General features: G+C 30.4%; 2 protein-coding genes across 6 annotated transcripts in view; one reads left to right on the forward strand and one right to left on the reverse strand.

Annotated features, from left to right (window-relative positions):
• Positions 1-22354, reverse strand: part of LOC114326725 (calcineurin-binding protein cabin-1) — a 262120-nt gene that overhangs the window by 197868 nt on the left and 41898 nt on the right. For all 5 annotated transcript variants that reach the window (XM_050648086.1, XM_050648079.1, XM_050648068.1 and 2 more), the window contains exon 5: positions 17375-17597. In XM_050648086.1, coding sequence (XP_050504043.1) covers positions 17375-17597 — 223 coding nt within the window. The remainder of the gene's footprint in view (positions 1-17374; positions 17598-22354) is intronic.
• Positions 21-1165, forward strand: LOC114326728 (palmitoyltransferase ZDHHC15-like). The gene has a single exon (XM_050648121.1). The coding sequence runs from the start codon at positions 157-159 to the stop codon at positions 1069-1071; it is 915 nt and encodes a 304-aa protein (XP_050504078.1). The 5' UTR covers positions 21-156; the 3' UTR covers positions 1072-1165.

The raw sequence follows: 22354 nt of genomic DNA on the forward strand, positions 1-22354 counted from the left end.
ATGACGTTTAATACGTCGTTAGCAAATAAAAACATAATTTTTAGATTTTAATAGATTGTAACGAATCGTGTTAAAAACTCTCTCGGTAAATAGTAACAATGAGAATCTCAAAATATGATATAGTAATGAATACAGGAATTATTATATCGAATAATTATGATGGCAATACATGGAAGTAAAATAGGTGGAAATAAGTGGTATTACAAGGCGTTTCAATGGATACCCGTTTTGCTAACTGCAACTTTAATAGTTTGGTGCTACTATGCCTACGTTATACAACTTTGTATATTAACAGTGGAAACCGAAGTTGAGAAAATTTGTTATTTGATATTATTTCATGTACTATTCTTCATGTTCAATTGGTCATACTGGAAAATTATTTTTACCGCTGCTGGAAGAGTTCCAAGGACATACGCAATTCCTGAGCACATGCTGGTCTCTTACATGAACGATTCTGGCACCTACGAACAAAACAGCATTTTTGAAAACCTAGCTAGGCGTTTATCCATCTCCACCAGAACTCTGATGGGAGAGGTAAGAATTTGCAAAACGTGCGGAGTATTGAAACCTGATCGAGCACATCATTGCTCAGTGTGTGGTGTTTGTGTCTTGAAGATGGACCATCACTGCCCTTGGGTCAACAACTGCGTGTCTTTCACCAACTACAAGTATTTTATATTGTTTTTAGGATACGGCTGTTTACTTTGCATAGATGTGGGTCTTACACTGTTTCCGTATTTTATCGACTTTTGGAAAGGAAGCCTGGCCGACAATGGGAAATTCCATATTGTGTTTCTATTCTTTGTGTCAATAATGTTTATGATTAGTTTAGCTTTACTATTTAGTTATCACTGCTTTTTAATTATCGAAAATAGAACTACCTTGGAGGCTTTACGTCCACCAAATTTTAGAGACATTGGAGTAGACAAGCGTGGGTTTCACATAGGGAGATATAAAAATATTCAAGAAGTTTTCGGAGAAGACATAATAAAATGGTTTTTACCCATTTATACGAGCTTGGGAAACGGTTTGGAGTATCCGTTACGCTTCCATCTACAACCAAGGATCTAGAGTCCAATGTCATTGATTTCACTGGTGTTCACTTGCGTTTCGTATTTCAAGATTTCTTTAATCACTGTATTTTATGTTTTTAAATAAAAAATTGTTCCATATTTGCAAAAAATGTGTTAAAACTACACTGGTGTCATTAAAATAGAAATATAATAACTGTTATACTAATTTTTGGAATAACCAATATTCCGTGCAAATAGTTTGTTTAGGTACCACACACCTAGACTTGTCATCTGTAACACAAAATGTACTTCATTACCAAAACAACATCCTACATTTCTTAAAAAATAAGACACGAGCATGCTGGACAGTGTAATCTCTGGTAATTTATCTCAATTACTTGTTCAATAACTCAATCGACTCAAACACGTGTTGGCTCCTATTTCCTTCCGCCCTCTATTTGGCTTACATTATCTCTGTTTTGCTATTTATTTTTGCTTTTATTATATAAATATTTATTAATTTTACTTTCTGCGATTACTCATTATAAGTCACTAAACATTTCATCCATACATTTCATGTTATTGATCAACATAATAATTATTCAATCTTCGCTTGCCTACTGCTGGACATAAATCTCCCTCATAATTTTTCATTTGTTTTGATCTTGTGCCTCTTGCATCCTATGGCAACGTTTTATATAGTCAATCGTCAGGCCTCTGCTTCGGTAGATATCATCTCTTGGTTTCCATTCCAGTATCAGCTTTGTCCATCATTTATTTTAGCCCGATCAGGGAACACAAAATTTTACGAAAACCTCCAAAAAAATAAAGGAAGGATGAAAATTTGAGAATACATAGGTAGTTGAAATTGTCTATTATTATATAAGAAGTTTACAATTCTACATCCCCTCCATTTACAAAAATTGGGAAATACGGGGTGGAAAATATTTTCTCGGGGGTGAAAAAATATACGTTCAAAATAAGTTCGAAATTGTATAAAATCACTAATTCTAAGTAACTCTTGTTCTATAGAGTTTTTTCACTAAGTTAATACTTTTCGAGTTATTTGCGTGTAAATATGTTCATTTTTAACAAAAAAAAAACATGTTTTTGGACGGTTTTTCGCAGATAACTCAAAAAGTAAGTATTTTAGCGAAAAAAGTTTCTTAGCATGAATATAGCTTCTAAAAAACTGAAAAAAATGGTGTATGCATGAGGTCTGTAGACCCAGTAGAGGCAGAGTTGTAGCTAATGAAAAGTAGATTCTTCTTCGTCAAATTCCAAATCGAATATTTCAATTTGAAATAACCCAAAAACTCTTTTCGGGGAAAATTCACTACAACTTTTTTAAAGTGTTTATAAAAAGGTTTATTTTTGTCTTTTTAAAAAACTTCTAAACATTAAAAGTAAGTGAGTTACTTTCAAATTATTGCTGGTCTTTTTTATTTTCTGCTAAAAAAATCGCGAAAATCACCCCCTAATTAGCTTCCCAAATAAAATTAATCGTTACCGCTTCACAAGTTACTTTACTTATGTATTGTTTATATTATCTATAAGTTTCATTGGTTCAAAGTGCTCATTTTTGAAAAAAATTGGGTTTAAAATAAAACATTTTTTGTTAATTTTGAAAACAATGGAATTTTTTATGGAATTAACTTAAAAATTATTAGTAATTCCAAAAATCTCAAAGAGTAATAAAATATTCGTTTTGCTTTTCAGAATAATTTTGATTTTATGTTTTCGTGTTAGACAAAAATTGGTTATGCTATAGCTGTTCAAAATTTGTATAAAACTCGTGATTAGTCGCTCGTTCAAGCCATTTTAACTACAGCTTTTTCAAAAATAAGCACTCTGAACCGATGAAACTTACAGATTTTATAAATAATACATAAGCAAAGTAACTTGTCAAGTGGTAATGATAAAATATATTTGTGATGCTAATTAACGGGGGATTTTCGTGATTTTTTTTACCAGAAAATAAAAGGAGCCGACAATATTTTGAGCGTAACTCACTTACTTTTAATGTTAGAAGATTTTTAAAAAACAAAAATAAACCTTTTTTTAAACACTTTAAAAAAGTTAAAATGAATTTTCTCCGAAAAGTGCTCCGTTTTTGGGTTATTTCACATTGAAATATTCGATTTGGAATTTGACGAAGAAGAACTTACTTTTTATTAGCTACAGCTCTGCTTCTACTGGGTCTACAGACCTTATGCATACACCATTTTTTTCAATTTTTTATAAGCTATATTTTGCTAAGAATATTTTTTTCAATAAAATACTTATTTTTTGAGTTATCTCCGAAAAACCGTCCAAAAACATGTTCTTTTTGATAAAAATGAACATATTCACTCGCAAATAACTCGAAAAGTATTGACTTAGCGAAAAAACTCTATAGAACAAAAGTTGTTTATAATTAGTCATTTTATCCAACTCCGGGCTAATTTTGAATGTATATTTTTCACCTTCGAGAGGGGGTATTCCCCTTAATTTTTGTAAAATGGAGGGGATGTAGAATTGTAAACTTTTTCTTATATAATAATAGACAATTTCAACTAACTATTCCCAAATTATCATCCTTCCTTTATTTTTTTTGGGTCAGATTGTTCTTTGATCGGGCTATCTGTCATTCGATCTTTTGCAATGTTCTCCTATCATGGACAATGTAGGGGAGTGCAATTAGAACGAAAACATGCATTGTTTCGGAATAATTCAAACAAGCTTATATATTTCTAAAACTTTTTTTTAGTTTATATACATGTTAAAGTAAAAAGTTCTACTTGCAGATTTGGCCGCTAATTGTTTATTAATAATTGTTTAAACAATAACAATTGTTTTGTATATTTCAAAAATATCGTTTAATTCATCATTTTACTTTGATCAAATATGTTTGTATTTTGTTTTTGGTTATGCTGAATCCGAATATGGCATTACAATTTGAAAATTCTTATACAGAAGCTCTTATACAGTATGTTTGCGTAGCTAGGAACCACATGGAAAACTTTTTTATTATCAATTTTACGGAAAAAAGGTATTCTTCATAAAATACTCTGGATAGTCAAAAATCTAAAACTCAACCATCAGATATTAAATTTTATCAATTTTATATGAGTTATGTCAAAACTATGAATATCTTTAAAGAGTAAAGTACCTTTATATTCCAGAATATCAAAATATCCTATTATGAAAAGTTGTTTGAAATTAAAAACTATATTTTAATATACAATTACATCATTCTAACCGAAAAAAATTCAATTTTTTCTCAAATTTCGAATACCCATCATCATTTTATTTCAATTATTGTAACTATTTTATTATCAATTTTACGAAAAACAGTTATTCTTCATAAAATGCTCTACCTGATCTAAAATCTAAGATACAACCATCATATATCAAACTTTTTCAGTTTTATACGAGGTATGTAAAATATGAATTTTTCTTACGAGTTAAGTGCCTTTATTATTCACAATATTTTAATTAGAAGGATGTAATTGAACACTGAACCATATTTTTTAATTCCAAACAACTTTTCTTAATAACAATTTTCGATATTGTGAATTATAGAGGTACTTTACTCTTGAGTGAAATTCATATTTTTTGACATACCACGTATAAAATTAATAAAATTTTATATTTGATGGTTGCATCTTAGATCATATATAATGCAGAGTATTTTATAAAGAATAACTTTTTTTGTAAGACTGATAATAAAAAAGTTATCAATAGGTTCCAATTATGCAGACATACTGTATAAGAGCTAAAAAATTTTTTTTTGCTGAACATTTATTATTGTTGAAGCTTATTATTAAATGTATTTTAGGTAAGTTTTACAGAAAAAAAGTTTTGATCACTTTGTATAAACATTTTTTTAGCTGGTAATTTTCGGTTTTTGTATTACATTTTTGTTATCTTTCTTAATTTTCTCAAAAAAATAGTGTATTTCATTTCGAAAGTAAAATAATTTAGTGCATTTTAAAGACTATATCCTAAGCTTTAAAAAAGACCTATAAAACTGTAATAGACTTGTTCAAACTTGAGAAATACCGTCTTAAATTGGTGTTAATTCTGTAAAACTATGAAGTTTTCAAAAATTACATTTTGTGACGTCGTCGTATCATTTGAATTAAACTTTTGAGATTTTTTTTTGAATGAAACATCGTTTAGAAAGATGTTTGAAAGGTAAGCTGTGCAAAATCGAGAGTTTTATAAGAAAAATTGTATTAGTTACACATTTTTAAATCATTTTTAAACAAAATTCATGTAAGTCTCACTTTTAGCCCACACCGTACTTATGCCCATACATTTTATTTCTTTTTATTATAACCATAAGATAGCTTAATTATTCTTCTTTCATGTCCAATTTCTAAAATTTCATTTGATCGATCAGTTAAAGAATTACATTAAAATAACTCAACCGTGCACTTTGCCGTACGCTAGTTTACAGTGCGCCAATGTTTGTGAGAAGGGTGTCTTTAGCGTTATAAATAAAAAATTATAGAAGCTACAGATTTAATTTTAGAAAAATCTTTATATGAGTTTTTTTTGTAAAATTTTCTGAATTTTTCAATGGTCAAGTCAGTTTGTTTCTAAAATATATACTTTCGGAGTTATTTAAAAAAACATCTAATTTCGCAGTTCATTTGTTTAATAAAAAATGAAGCACCCACTTCTCGAGTAGAACTTTTTGATAGGTTGTTTACTAAACATTTCTTAATGAAATTACAAAAAGTTCTATCTTGTTTGATTTTTTCCGAAGTGAAAATCTATATGCACTCCCCTAATGTTTTCACTCCGTAAGTCAACACTCACAAAACACACCGACTAAAGGTTCTTCTTAAGACATATTGGTATGTCGGATGATTTGAAAATGTTATTCAACTTGCCTTATACGACGGAGAAGCTCAACGGTTTGGTTATTTTTTGCTATGCGATTTTCGTGATCTAGGTATTTATAGGCCATGATCTGTTCTATGGATCTTCTTCCTACACATACAGGGTGCGCCAAACCTCTGGTTTTCTTTGATTACGGCTAAACTATGAGATATACAAAAAAATGTTTATAACAAAACTAATGTGTATCAAAGAGGTCTATATTCTAAAATTATTTTTGATTATACAGGGTGAGTCAGAACGACGCGCGACGGTATGAACTAAAGTTGTATTTTTTTAAATGGAAGACCCTGTATATTAAATCATTTTTGAATAAATTATTTAAAAATATGAAAAATTTGTATAAGGTCTTATAGGCCTAAAGTTAATAATTTTTGAAATATTTACATTTTTATTGAAAAAACATGGTAATATTTATAGGGTTGTGGATTATGTTTCCAAAGAAATAAAAATTTAAGTGATAGGTTAAAATTTTTAAAATATAGTGTTATTTTTAAATAATTTAATATTTTTTACTTTTAGCCATAAAATATACAGTGTGATCACTATTTGCAAATACAAAATTTTCTCATTTTTTTTAATGGGACACCCTGTATATTGGTTTTGCATTTTGTAGTAAATATTACAACCTTTCTTTTGGTATAAGGTTGTATGTACCTAGCATGTTTCGTTTTGTAGATATTTTAAAAAAAACTATAGATTTTACGTTTTTGCGGATTTTTTATTTAAAAATCTTTTTGCAAAAAAAAATAATTATAATCTGGTTTTAGAAACATACACTAAAATATAAAATATGAAAATAAAAACGTAATTAAAGATTAAAATAAATCGTATGCTAGTACAATTCAATTGAATTTAATAACTTTAAATTATTTTACAAAAAATATTTTACCATTTTAATGAATGCATAAATTAGTTACTAAATTAAATAAACAACCAAATTTTAAATCAACCGTAGTAATTTTTCTACTACAGCAAGTTTCCTGTACCAAATTAATTGTTAGTTAAATTGTATTTAGTTAAACTTTTAATTTACCTTTTAAATTTACTTACATACATCATACATCTTGAGAATATAAAAATTATTATAAAGTATGCTTTAAAACAGCTGAATGTTGAATGTATCAGCCAAATTATTTATTAATATAAATAGTATTTACTGGTGTCACAAAAGCTGGTAATACTTTTGTAGTTGAAATTTTTGTAACAATTTTTTATATTTTAAATTTTAATTTTTTAACCGAAAAATTTTTGGATATGACATTTGTTTTGGGCGAAACCATTAGAAATTATTATCAGCTTTTGTGACATGAGTAGGTACATAGATACTATTTACTTCTTAATATACTTCCATAACGTTCATTTGTTTCAAAGCATACTTTATACGTTCTCAAGATGTAGGTAAATTAAAAAGTTATTAACTGATCTTACTCGTAAATACAATATAACTAACAATTAATTTGGTACAGGAAAGTTGCTGCGGTAGAAGAATTACTACGGTTGATTTAAAATTTGGTTGTTTATTTAATTTATCAACTAATTTATGCATTCATTAATATGGTAAAAATTTTTTGTAAAATAATTTAAAGTTATTAAATTCAATTGAATTGTACTAGCATACGATTTATTTTAATCTTTAATTACGTTTTTATTTTCATATTTGATATTTTAGTGTATGTTTCTAAAACCAGATTATAATTATTTTTTTTGCAAAAAAATTTTTAAATAAAAAATCCGCAAAAACGTAAAATCTATAGTTTTTTTTTAATATCTACAAAACGAAACATGCTAGGGACATACAACCTTATACCAAAAGAAAGGTTGTAATATTTACTACAAAACGCAAAACTAATATGGGTGTCCCATTTAAAAAAAATGAGATAATTTTGTATTTGCAAATAGTGATCACACTGTATATTTTATGGCTAAAAGTAAAAAATATTAAATTATTTAAAAATAACACTATATTTTAAAAACTGACCTATCACCTAAATTTTTATTTCCTTGGAAACATAATCAACAACCCTATAAATATTTCCATTTTTCTCAATAAAAATGTAAATATTTCGAAAATTATTAACTTTAGGCCTATAAGACTTTATACAAATTTTTCATATTTTTAAATAATATATTCAAAAATGATTTAATATATAGGGTGTTCCATTTAAAAAAATACAACTTTGGTTCATACCGTCGTTCTGACTCACCCTGTATAATTGAAAATAATTTTAAATTATAGACCTCTTTGATACACATTAGTTTTGTTATAAACATTTTTTTGTATATCTCATAGTTTAGCCGTAATCAAAGAAAACCAGAGGTTTGGCGCACCCTGTATATCTTTGCTGACTACAAGATTTGCCATCATCTGGGTTTTAGAGATATGTATTTATTTTCAAACCCGCTTTTAGCGAGGAAAGGTAGAGTTGATTTAAAAGTTCTATGGCGTGATTTATCTTATCAGCTCTTAGCACAATATCATCTGTAAATCTCAAGTGGCTAATGATTCAGTCAATTTGTACTCTACGAGCTCCCTAGTGGGAAAGTTTTGGGGTAGTTTTGATTTCTTTCATTATATATGGATTTTTGGCTGCTCAATCCGAATATGAGGTTTGTGGACAAAATTTCTTGCCGGAACATTGAAAAAATCGCGAGAAAATCGAAAAATTTCAGCTCTTTTCCGCTTTTTTGCTAAAATCTCGAAAACTATTAACTTGTAGTAAATGGTCTGTTAACAGAAATTAAAGTACAGAGTACAGTGGAACCTCGATAAGTCGGATTAATCGGGACCGCGGCCGATCCGGGTAATAGAAAATCCGGGTTAGCAGGAGAATATGGTAAAAATTAATAAAATACGGTATACTTACAGATAAACTCCATTATAATTGCAAAAACATGAAATACATATGCACAGGACATCTAAATTACGTACAGTGGTATACAGTATTGTTTATTTCTTGGTAAAAAACTTAGTCAAAGTGACAAAATGTTTGTTTTGTCTGACGAAAATCGGTCCGGGTTAGCCGGACTTCCGGGTTATCGGAGGCCGACGTATCGAGGTTCCACTGTACTTCAAATTATCTACAAATATCACTATTTATTTTTTTTCAGACGAACCGTTCGGTCTAAAGTGCAAGTTGAAAATTGCCATTTTTTAACGGTCTCGGCAAAATCCACTTTTACATTCCAAAACTCTAGTTTTTATTAAAATGCTGTCATTTGATAAATTTTTCCTAGTTTTCTGTACAAATAATAAATGTTAGTTCATAACATGAATATGGCATGTCTCTTCTCACAGCTTCCATGAATCCATTCCATCCTAAAATACCGAGAAATGTTCACACCAACTGAAACTGTGACTCCCCCTGTGCCTGATCTTCTGTGGCTCTAAGGGAAAAGCAGTGACATTCCCGGCCTCTTAGGACGGAATGGACTCATGGAAGCTGTCACAAGAGACATACCATACCTATGAACTAACATTTATTATTTGTACAGAAAACTAGGAGAAATTTATCAAATGACAGCATTCTAATAAAAAAATAAAGTTTTGGAATGTAAAAAGTGGGTTTTGCCGAGACCGTTAAAAATCAGATCATTTACTAAAAGTTAATAGTTTTTGAGATATGAGCAAAAAATCGGAAAAAAGCTGTAATTTTTCGATTTTCTCTCGATTTTTTCAATGTTCCGGCAAGAAATTTAGTCCGCAAACCTCATATTCGGATTCAGCAGCCCAAAATCCATATATAATAAAAGAAATCAGAACTACCCCAAAACTTTCCTAGTCAAAAAACAATTTTATTGAATCATAAGCTTTTCTCCGTTTATGTTTATGCCGTTGTCGGTCAGTTTTGCAATTTCTCGGTGATATGGTGTCGCCCTGACGAACTCCACGTTGTATCGGGAGTTTAACGATCACCTATAGTCAATCAAGCTTCTCACATTTTTTGTTGATTTATGGTGTAAAAGGTCTTTTCATAATCCACAAATATTAAAGCTAGTGCGTTATTATATTCAGAACGTTTTTCTATAAGTAGACAAGGCGGAAACGGCGGGTTCGTTGGGAAAAATATTCCCATGAGATATTTTTGCATAATCACATTCGTGAGACATCCCAGAATAAGGTTCAAGAAGTCGCCCACGAGAAAAGTGGGCCAATTTTTTTTTAACAATTTTTTTTAATCAAATTGCAAAAATCAATATTTTGGTCCGGACTAATTTTTTTTTAGGTTTTTTGGACCATTCTGGACAAAAAAGGTCTCTTATAATTTTTCTCTAAAGTTGATCTTTTTCGGGTTATAAGCAAGTTAAAATTTGAAAAACGCGAAAATGGCCATTTTTAAGGCTTAATATCTCGGTCAAAAATTATTATTTTGAAAGTCAGAAAGTGACTAAATCAAAGTTTAAAGTCGCCGTTACATGATCCTGAAGAAATCTGTGTCATTAATTTACTACTAAGCTGTTATTTTTAATTAATAACAATGAGTGGTTGTATCCTATTGACGCTGCTGTAAATGTGAGTGCGAGTAAGATGCACAATTGGACTGGAATAGCTTCTCTCTCGCACTCAGCATTTACAGCCCCGCACACGTGCATGGCGCTTATTAATATTACTTAAAAATAACAGCTTAGTAATAAAATAATGACAAAAATTTCTTCAGGATCTTGTAGGGGGGGGCTTCAAACTTTGATTTAATCATATATTGACTTTCATAATAGTAACTTTTAACCGAGTTATTAAGCCTTGAAAATCGCCATTTTTCGTTTTTTTCAATTTTAAATTGCTTATACAGTAGAACCCCGATAAGTCGGCCCCGATAACCCGGAAGTCCGGCTAACCCGGACCGATTTTCATCAGATAAACATTTTGATTTTCAATATTTTGTATTTTTCAATTTATTTGTGGCTCATTTCCCATCAAAATAGTTAATTATCAGACAAACCTTTCAACAATAAAAATGTATGTAATATAATATTTGAGAGATAATGTGTATGTGTGTAATTTGAACTATACGATATTAAAAATGACTCATAGCACACGCCGCAGAAACAACAGCCACCTGTCTGTAGTATCTATTCCTTTTTATTTCAAACTATTGTTTAGGAAAGACTATTTAAAATATTCTTTTATAAACAATGGTCTTTAGGTTTCACTGTTCTTAAATAATAACATTACATCATTGTGACTGTATTGTGTGTCTTGTATTGTTCGCTTCCATTTGCTTACGTTTGTGTTTGGTGTTTTTTTTGGTAATTTTAATGAGTAGGTACTGTGCATATTTATAAATATATTTCATGTTATTTCAATTCTAACGGAGTTTATCTGTAAGTATACCGTATTTTATTAATTGTTACCATATTCTCCGGCTATCTCGGATTTTCGATAACCCGGATCGGTCGCGGTTCCGATTAATCCGAGTTATCGAGGTTCCACTGTACGTCGAAAACGATCAACTTTAGAGAAAAATTATAAGAGACCTTTTTTGTCCAGAATGGTCCAAAAAATTAAAGAAAAAATTGTTCGGGCCAAAAATATTGATTCTTGCAATTTGATTAAAAAAAAATTGTTAAAAAAAAATTGGCCCACTTTTCACTTGGGCGACTTCTTGAACCTTATTCTGGGATATCTCACGAATGTGATTATGCAAAAAAATCTCATGGGAATATTTTTCCCTTCGAACCCGCCGTTTCCGCCTTGTCTAAAGATTTTTTTATTACCAACAGGTGATCGTTTGTTCCGTAGCTTTTACTAAAACCCGCCTCTTCTCTGGGCTGACAAAATTCCAATTTATTTTCTAATCGTTTCGAAATTATTTTTGTAAATAGTTTATAAATATGGGAAAATAGTTTATAAATATGAGAAAGTAGACGTATGGACCTGTAGTTTCTGAGTAGTCCAGAGAAATAAGGTTTTTGTCGGGACACTTGAGCAGCCGGGTTGCAAATGGATTTTTTGGGTACTACAGGGTGTAACAAAAATACAGGTCATAAATTAAACCACATATTCTGGGACCAAAAATAGTTCGAATGAACCTAACTTACCTTAGTACAAATATGCACACAAAAAAAGTTACAGCCCTTTGAAGTTACAAAATGAAAATCGATTTTTTCGAATATATCGAAAACTATTAGAGATTTTTTGTTGAAAATGGACATGTGGCATTCTTATGGCAGGAACATCTTAAAGAAAAATTATAGTGAAATTTGTGAACCCCATAAAAATTTTATGGGGGTTTTGTTCCCTTAAACCCCCCAAACTTTTGTGTCCATTAGTTAAATTAAATATTTTTAAAACTTTTTTGCCTCTTAGTATTTTTTCGATAAGGCAGTTTTTATCGAGTTGCGGCTTCTTTTTTAATATGTTTACATAAAAAATTTATGAGGGTTTTGTTCCTTTAAACCCCCCAAATGTTTGTGTACGTTCCAATTAAACTATTACTGCGGTACCATTAGTTAAACACAGTGTTTTTAAAAAATTTTTGCCTGTTTGTATTTTTTTGATAAAGCATCTTTTATCGAGATGTGGCTTCTTTTTTAATATGGTTCAAAATATACCTAAAAATGTAAATCATAAATAAATTTTCATATTATTACCAGTCTCCATAATCGTACTTTACCATATACAAATATGTGGTGGATTTGACAAATATTCAAATATCTCGATAAAAACTGACTTTTGGAAAAAGTATTAAGAGACAAAAAAGTTTTTAAAAACTTGTGTTTAACTAATGGCGCTACAATAATAATTAAATTGAAACGTACACAAAAGTTTGGGGGGGTTTAAAGGAACCAAACCCCCATAAAATTTTTATGGGGTGTCCAAATTTCATTATAATTTTTTCTTAAAATACTACCGCCATAACAATACCACATGTCCATTTTTAATAAAAAATCTCTAGTAGTTTTCGATATATTGGAAAAAATCGATTTTCATTTTGTAACTTCAAAGGGCTGTAACTTTTTTTTCGTGCACATTTGTACTAAGGTAAGTTATGTTTTACAAATTTTACCAAAATACAGAAGCATAAAATCAAAGACTATTTATTGTTGATCAAAAAATTTTTCTATAAAATATTTTGTAGGACACCTACGTTTTTTAGAGTTTATACAATTATTACAGAGAAAAGCAACTGCCGAAAGGCCACATTTACTCGAAGTCAATTGCTCGAATAAAAAAGAAAATTGTATATCTAAAATATTTATTCACAATAGTAGAAAATATAGACATAAGAAAGATAGTATAATAGAACAACTTATATGATATTCCACGTGTATAATCGTATATTAATTTATGCTGAAAACATCTTTATTATAAATCTTAAATATGTTTGAGCTTTGGAAATATAAGAAAAATAAGGGCAGAAATTTATTTCCGCTCTAGAACAAGAACAAAAATTAAATGAACTAAAAATTGAACAGTGTGGTCCTTCTCAGAGGCATTTTTCAGTATGTCACAAGTGACCGCAAAAAAGGTCCGTGATAATACACATTTATAACATTTATTATAATCTGACATTTAAGTTAATTGTGACAGTTGTCAGAATCGTAATCAGCCAAATATGAAAAAGGTATTGCAGTTTAACCCTTTAATTTGCAATTTGGTATAAAAACAAATCAATTGTGTTTATTGCATTTATAAAATGGTATTTTCTTTTTCTATTCGTAAATCATTTTTTGTTCGATTATAGCGCCATCTATCAACAATTAGAATAAATGTTATAACAAACTGTGATCACGAACGTACCCTTTTTTCTGTCACTTCCAACTTAATGCGTTAGAAAGAAATCGAAAAACTGTGATACACTGAAAGATGCCTCTGAGAACGAGTATCCATAAAGTGGCAAACAACCTCAAAATGGTCATAGAAGATATAGAGATAGTGTTGATAGGTTATTGCGTTTAATAAACAATTACATATTATGAACCACAAATTAATATCTGCGATTATATACGTGGAATATCACATAATTTGTCCTATTAAATGTACCTCTCTTATATACCTACAAATTTTGCATTATTGTGAATAAATATTTGAACATATAATTTTCTTTTTTATTCGAGCAATTCATTTTCGAGCAGTGGATTTTGAGTTATTGATCTCTAGCAATTGTGTTCGACCAATTGATCTAGAATTAAAATTATGACACATTATCTAAGGTGCAACGAAGTTCACCGGGTCAGCTAGTACCTAATAAATTATAAATACAAAAATGCCCGTCACAGTTCGGACGAGAAACTTAGTTATTTACAAATAAGGGTCAAAAAATGCAGTTTTTTCGTTTAAATCGCTACAGGTAAAAATAGGGTAATTAAATATCTTATTTATAATATTCTTCTTTTTGTAGATGAGCCAAGGTTTAAAATGGCACTTTTGAATTTTGGTCCGATCCTTTTTTGTTTCGCAAAGTGCTAAATAAGACTAAAATTTCAAAAATAAAAAATGTGCTATAACTTTTGCGAAAATGGCTTTAAGACTTTCATATTGCACGAAAAGTTGAGTCAAACATTCCATATAATGCACAAAAAATTTTAAGACGATTTGTCAATTAGTTTAAATTTTATTCAATTTGTTTATCGCAAAGAGCTTTTTTTCGCAATGTTATTGTTCAGAAAATAATAATGACATAGCAATTCTGTGGAGACCACATGCAAGAATAATAGTTATATTTTTAAAGTGTTGAAAAAATCATTAAAAAGTCGTTTTTATCACTCCGAAAAAAGTTTAGTAAAATAGTCATTTTTGGCTTCTAAAGAATTTGAATAACTTTGTTAATATTGACTATAGAGTAAATCTACTTTACGATTTCAAAAGCTGGTATTTTTATACGAATTTTCAGAAAAAAAACTTTTTGCCTAGGTTAATTAGGTTCTTCTATATACATCAAATTCTCCTGTAACAGTGTTAGTTACCATATTAGTTATATAAATTTTACACGTTTATCCTGTAAGACGTTGAAGAGGTTTTAATCTATTTTTTATACCCATAAGTTATAAGAGGGGTTGCCCCCCTGACATTTTTTAAAATTTTTTTGGACAAAATTATCTACCTTAATTTTATATGATGTAGAATTAAAAAATACATACAACCCTTAATATTCACTCTTCTCATCTATATATTTAAATCTATAAAATTCTCCTGTCACAGTGTTAGTTTCCATACTCCTCCGAGACCGCTTGACCGATTTTTATGAAATTATATATGTATATTCGGTAGGTCTTAGAATCGGTCGTAATCTATTTTTCATATCCCTGAGTGATAAGGGGAGTTCCCCCTAACATTTTGTAATGTTAGGTGGGGTTGTGTATACACAACGTACTCTATAAGACTACCAGTACATACAAATTGAAAAAATTATGATCAAAATCCATCAACAAGTTCCAGCGATATTAATCGCAGCATATGTTTGCAGAATCAGTTTCATTTTTTGAGTGCACGTATTTTAGTAATTCCCCTCCACCGACCACGAATTAATTCCGTTCTGACGCGATTTTTAAAGCTTTATTAACCACTCTGTTGAGGTTCAAAGTTTACTCAAACTTTTACACATAACCTATATATCTTCAACTTCAAAATGGCTCTAGTTAGGTTGCTTAATTGTTATAAACAAAGTAGCCGTCAATAGGGCTTTTCATCGATTGTCATTTGTTTCGAGCTTCTGTCATGTGTCACATAATATTAACATATCTACGTCATACGTCTTTGGTTTGTATCATTGGATATACCAATAACGTATGACGTAGATATATTAATATTTAGTGACACATGACAGAAGCTCGAAACAAATGACTGTGAATGAAAAGCCCTATTAAATAAAAAAAGTGGCTAACTTTGACCATAATTAACCTAGGCGAAAAGTTTTTCATTGAAAATTCGTATAAAAATACCAGTTTTTCAAATTCCATTGTAGTTTTAGCTATATACTATATTTTAGCCTATACTCAATATTAACAAAGTTATTCAAATTGTTTATAAGCCAAAAATGTCTCTATTTTAGTAAAATGTTTTCTGAGTGATAAAAATGACTTTTTAATGATTTTTTTTTAAATGCGTTGAAAATATGACTATTCTTATTTCATTTTGTTTTTACAGAATTGCTGTATCATTATTATTTTTTGAACAATAACAATGCGAAAAGAAAGCTCTTTGGGATAAACAAATTGAATAAAATTTAAACGAATTGACGCATCGTCTTAAAATTGTTTGTGCATTGGTATGGACTGTTTGGCTCAACTTTTCATGCAATATGAAAGTCCTAAATTTATTTTCGCAAAAGTTATAGCAAATTTTTTATTTTCGAAATTTTAGTTTTACTTTGCAATATCCGCAGCAACAAATAATCGGACCACAATTCAAAAACGCTATTTTAAACCTTGGCTCATCTACTAAAAGAAAAATATTATAAATAAGACATTTAATTACCCTATTTTTACCTGTAGCGATTTAAACGAAAAAACTCTCATTTTTGACCCTTATTTGTTAATAACCAAATTTCTCGTCCAAACTGTGACGGGCATTCTGCCTGGCTGCTCAAGTGTCCCGAACATGATATATTTTTGACTTATTTCCCTGGTGTAGAGTAGGATTGATCAACAGAGAGAAAAATTTTTAGTGTATTAAGTACAAAGGAATTATAGAGATATTTCATGAAATATAAACATTATGATACAGAAACAGTGTTGACCTTAATTTAACTACTCTGAAAAAGTTAATTTTTTTGAAGTGTTAGCCATAAAATTTTCTAAAAAATTAGTTTCAATTATCTATACATCGATTGATTATGATGTAGTGGTATTCGCTCCGTGCATGACTGCTTGGACGCGACACCTACCGTAGTGGCTTGAAATTTTTGGCGAACACAATTTGACGTTAAACATAATATCATACACATATGACATATTTGACGTTAATGTAATATTTTTATTTACTATTTTTGATAAAATTTATTATACAAAGTTGAAGTGTCAAATAAACGTCAAATTAAAAAGCGGATATTTTAAAGTTCTCTGAAGAAAATATCAATTTTAAGGGTTTTTCTTCACTTTTTCGTTATAGTTTAGTTGTCGGTGTTAACATTAATTAAGCGTACATCGAAAGCAATTAGGTAGTGTTAATAATTATACCAGATTTTAACATTAGCTGGTTTTATTGAACTATTACTTTTGTGGTGTGTGTCTAACACAAAATGGAAATAGATGACGATAGGAATATACCACCAGATCGGGGAAGGAAAGTAAGTCAGTATGAAAATATAAAAATAAATAATAAAAATCAAAGCGGCAATAATAAGGTAAACGAAATATCTATTGAAAAAAATTATTATTCAATCATTGTTCGCCAAAGTTGTCATATTTCGCCGTTACGGGCGCTGGCATAGTTTCGTGTATCCCCACCATGGTCACGCACGGAGCCCATAGCAACTATTTATTATTTTAAAATATAAGATATTCTTTATCAAATGCAGTTTCATACATACCATTTCATGATCCGCTAAATACTGATGGATGAAAATAATAGTTTCTGTTAGACACAACCACGTAAAATCGTTCAAAGTTTTAGGAAGAGCAATAGTTTGCAATGGCTTCGATTCGAATGACTTTTCTACGGCAGAAACTTTATCACATAACGTTTGTGCTTCTTCAAGGAAACTTTTTTCGTCTTCTTCATCGATTGGTACATCTAAAGGTGGTTCCCAAACGCTAAAATATCGGAATAGCATTATAATCAATACATTACATACAGGGGTGGACATAAGTTAGTTAACGCTGTCTGAGGCGGTTCAAAAATAGTGGGGAAGCGCCAACGGTTCTTGTATTATCGAAGTGATGCGATGGGAGATAGGGAGTGTGGCACATGTTGTTAGTTTACAATAATTGTGGGTCACTGTGTTCACGTCGTCATGGCCGCCCAAGCCCATGTAAAGTACACTAAAGAAGAACGAATCTGTCTGTTGACTTCGTACCTGTGTTATCATGCAGATTACCAAACGATATTCAATGAATTCACTACCGCGATGTATTGAAATCAGCATGTTTCTACATAGCAGATGGTTTACAAGTTGCATAAGAAGTTTCAACAAAGTGGTCGGTATTAGACGCCCAGCGTAGTGATGGCCCTTCTGTGGTAGTGACAGAGGATAATATAGAACTCGTTTCTAAAACATTTGTTGAGACGCTCAAGAAATCCAAAGTTTGTGCATCGCTTCAATTAGGTGTATCTCGACGAAGTTTACATCAGATTTTAAAGAAATTAAATTATCATCAAAAAATGTTTAATTTAAGAATCCTTTATAAAAGGTATAACATTTATTAAAATCCATTTAGGGGCTACATCAATCACAGAACTTTTTCGATATTTACAATATCGTCATCAGTGTTTAGAACTGGTTGATCACATGCTGAGCCACCAAAAAAATACCAGGGTATGAACTCTTTAAGGTACTAGTACACTTTGAAAGACCAAAAATCAGCATTTTTTCAAGATTTTTTTTCTCAGAACCCTTATTAAAAATGAACATATAAATTTTTACATATTAATACGTAACTCTTATACAGTACGTCCATAAGTGTGTGTGTTCATAAAGAGGGGATGGCATTAGATAAACTTTTTGCCACAGATAAGTACGTCCATAAAGTAACGCATAAATTCGTTATTTCGTAAACCGGTTAATTTAAGGAAAATTCCCGAACCAGGTCGATTTTTATTTTTAAATTACGGTTTTTTGGCATATATATCATACTAGTGACGTCATTCATCTAGGCGTGATGACGTAATCGATGATTTTTTTAAATGAGAATAGGGGTCATATGATAGCTCATTTAAAAGGGTATTCAATTCTCTATCCAATAATATAAACATTTACATAATTATTTATACAGTGTGTTCAAAAAATTCAAATACACATTTTTTAAATTAAAATAAGTGAGACAAAAACAAGAATCTAATCATTCAAAATACATTTTACTACTGTCAGTAAACAGAAAAAAATTTTATTTGACAAATAAACATTGATTTTCGCTTAAACGAAATGTTTAAACTGCCAAGCGACAGGTGGGTGGCAGCTTCAACATTGAATTTAAGCAAAAAACAATATTTATTTCTCAAATAAACATTTTTTTCCTGTTTTCTGACAACAGTAAAACGTATTTTGAATTAAATAAATTACGTACATCCTTCTTTTTGTCGCAATTATTTTAATTACATAAAAATTTTTTTAACACCTTGTATAAATAATTAGATTAATGTTTATATTAGTGAATAGATAATTGAATACCCTTTCAAATGAGCTATCACATGACCCCTATCCTCATTCAAAAAAATCATCGATTACGTCATCGCGCCCAGATGGATGACGTCACTAGTATGATATATATGCCAAAAAATCTGAATCTAAAAATAAAAATCGACCCGTTTCAGGATTTTTCATTAATGTCGCTGGTTTACGAAATAATGAATTTATGCGTTACTTTATGGACGCACTGTAGTATACAAAAAATATATCTCTTTTCATTTATGCATGTACACTAATATTGTAGAGGGCGCCAATGTCGAGGCCTCGAAAAAAAGTAGTTCCGATGGCGGACAGTTAATCTCAGGATTGGGATCTCTGAAACAAAACAATCGTACGGCATTGGAAAAAGAAAGGTCTCTTACGTGACAATTTACCACCTTTAGTGAAAAATTTTCGCAAAAAAAAGATTTTACGGAAATTTGAAAAAAATTTGTGAAAAAATCGCCCGTTTTTTTTCAGTTTTTCATGGTTAAAAAATATTTATTTTTTATTTTTTGGTCAAATTGTGGTAAATTGTCACGGAAGAAACCTTCTTTCTTCAAATGCAGTACGATTTTTTTGTTTCAGATATCCCAATCCTGAGATTAACTGTCCGCCACCATTTTTCGAGGCCTCAACTTTTGCGCCCTCTACAATATTAGTGCACGTGCATAAATGACAAAAGATATATTTTTTGTACTCTCTAAGAGTTAGATATTAATATGTAAAAAGTTTTATGTTCAGTTTTAATAAATGTTCTGAGAAAAAAATTCTTAAAAAAATGATTATTTTTGGTCTTCTAAAGTGTACTAGTACCTTAAATGGTATAACAATTTGTTACATTAACATAGTTGCTTAAAATTCCAAAAGATGGATAAAATTAATAAAGATAAGGGCCTTAGGCACTGAAATAAGGGCCTTATAGAAACAATCCACCAGTGCCTTATCTTTATAAACGTTATCTTTATCTTTATAAACGTTATCCATCTTTAGTAATTTTAAGCAATTATGTTAATGTGACAAAAATTTTTACCATTTAAAGGATTCACATATACTGGTATTTTTTTGTGGCTCAGCATGTGATCAACCAGTTCTAAACAGTGATGATGATATTTTAAATATCGAAAACGTTCTGTGACTGTTCTTGTGATTGATGGTATACAGCCACAGGAACATTCTTTCCTTGTGGATTTTGTAAATTATCACCGTTATCGTCCACGTTTGATACATGCGCTTGTAACGTTACAAACTTCACATATTTGCTATTTTATTTTTAAATATTTATTTTATTATTTTTTTAATATTTCATCAATAATTATCTTCTGTATTTGTTTTAACTTGTTTTCCCGTTAAAAACTTGTTTGGCGCCCTCTCCTGTTATAGGCAACTCTCTTACATTCTAGCATCTGATCTAATCTTGCGTTTCCTAGTTCGTTATTTCAAATTTCGGTTTAATTTTCGTTGTCATTTCAAATTTCGATGACAGTGGCAATCTCCCAGCAACACAAAGTATTTAGAGAGGTGGTAGAATAATTCTATAAAAGCCATTTATTTTAAATAAGGCCCATTTTTGATTCCAAACAGACGATCTATTGGGTTTTTGGGAATAAAAATCACCTTTCTCCCTTCGAAAGCGTCAAGCATCCTCCATCGCTGGCGATACAACCACAAGGACCATATAATGACTTACTGCATCTGCACTGCAACGACCAACACCATCAAAGCTTAGCTGCAGGGACCAGAGGCCACAACATCTGCCCATGTTTACAAGTCAACAGCTGTACCATCCGACATCAAGAAGATCTAACATCGAACAAATACCAAAGGCCATAAGTATAATCTAGGAATTGTTAGTTTTTGGTACGAATCTGAATATACATGTTATTGAATTTAATAAGTCATATTTTATTATATTTTTTTATGAAAAATAAACATGATTAGTTAAATTATTGTTTTATTTGCTCCATTCTGGATTATCAGTGTTCATGTTTTTATTAAGACAAGGTGGACTCATAACTTGAGAGATTGAGCTAGTCTAGGGTAAACGATAACTATCATAGTTGGTTGAAATATTATTTTTCAATATTATTTCAATTATCTGGGGTAGTTTATCGCTTCACGCTAATGGAAGACGACCCTGAGCGTAGAGTGGAACCAGTGATGTGGGAGGGAGGATATGTGACATGAGGTGAAGTAGATGGGATCGCTTGTACGGACTAAATGGGGAACTCAATATGGCAGAACAACTCTTTGGTAGTATATTCTGTTCTATATAAAGTATATAATTATAAAATTATATTATATTATTATATTATATAAATATATATGTAATTAATAATTTTAATAATTAATTAATAACATATATTCCATGTATAACATAAAAACCTGCCCGCCGCCATATTGTCTTCCCCATAAGTGTCAAATCAAGTGGTCCCATTTAGTAAACACAAAAGCATCTCTTATGTCATATCCCCTCTCTCCCACATCACTGAGTGGAACTTTGTGAGTGGTATACTACTTGCGCAGAAGACTACGCAAAATTCTTTGGAGTGCTTAGGCGCAGTTTACACTGACTAGACAGATTAAGGGTCGATTTCTCATACCTGCGGTAATCTATGGTTTAGTTGAACCAGGTTCACCGGTGATCTTCGGTTTTGTTTGGAATGTATTTCTCATTGCACGTTCATGTCAGTGCTCGTTCTACAGCTTTCGAGAAATGCCAATAGATGGCAAAAGGTAAAAAACTGTCGCCACTTTGAACTACCTTTTTCATGGTGTTTTTGAATAAAGTTAAATTTAAGTATTTATAGTCAAAGAGTCATTCTAATGATTATAAATAAATATTATAAAAACAAAAATAATGTTAAAGTTTATCGTTAGGCTTAATATAATAAAATAGGATATATTTATATTATGACAGCGTTTCGTGTTAATACAACGCATTCGTAGTCCATGCAATCATCTGAACTGAGTTCTGAAATCTTTGAACGGCCGAATTCCACCGTTCAAGCATCGTTCAAGTTTAAACTGCCACCGGTTGAACGTGAATTGAGAAAGACGATTTTGACTTTAAACTGACGTTTACTAGAAGTTCAGGTTAAACTGGAGTTGAACTCGATATGAGAAATTGGCCCTAACAGACACAACTGTGTTTACTGGGCAAATGAAAACCCCCACGAAAGCATT

The sequence above is a fragment of the Diabrotica virgifera genome, chromosome 1 (genome assembly GCF_917563875.1).
Source record: "Diabrotica virgifera virgifera chromosome 1, PGI_DIABVI_V3a".
NCBI lineage: Eukaryota > Metazoa > Arthropoda > Insecta > Coleoptera > Chrysomelidae > Diabrotica > Diabrotica virgifera.

Bases quoted from the DNA above. Each gene is read 5' to 3' on its own strand.
- LOC114326728 (XM_050648121.1), top strand. From the start codon at position 157: ATGATGGCAATACATGGAAGTAAAATAGGTGGAAATAAGTGGTATTAC.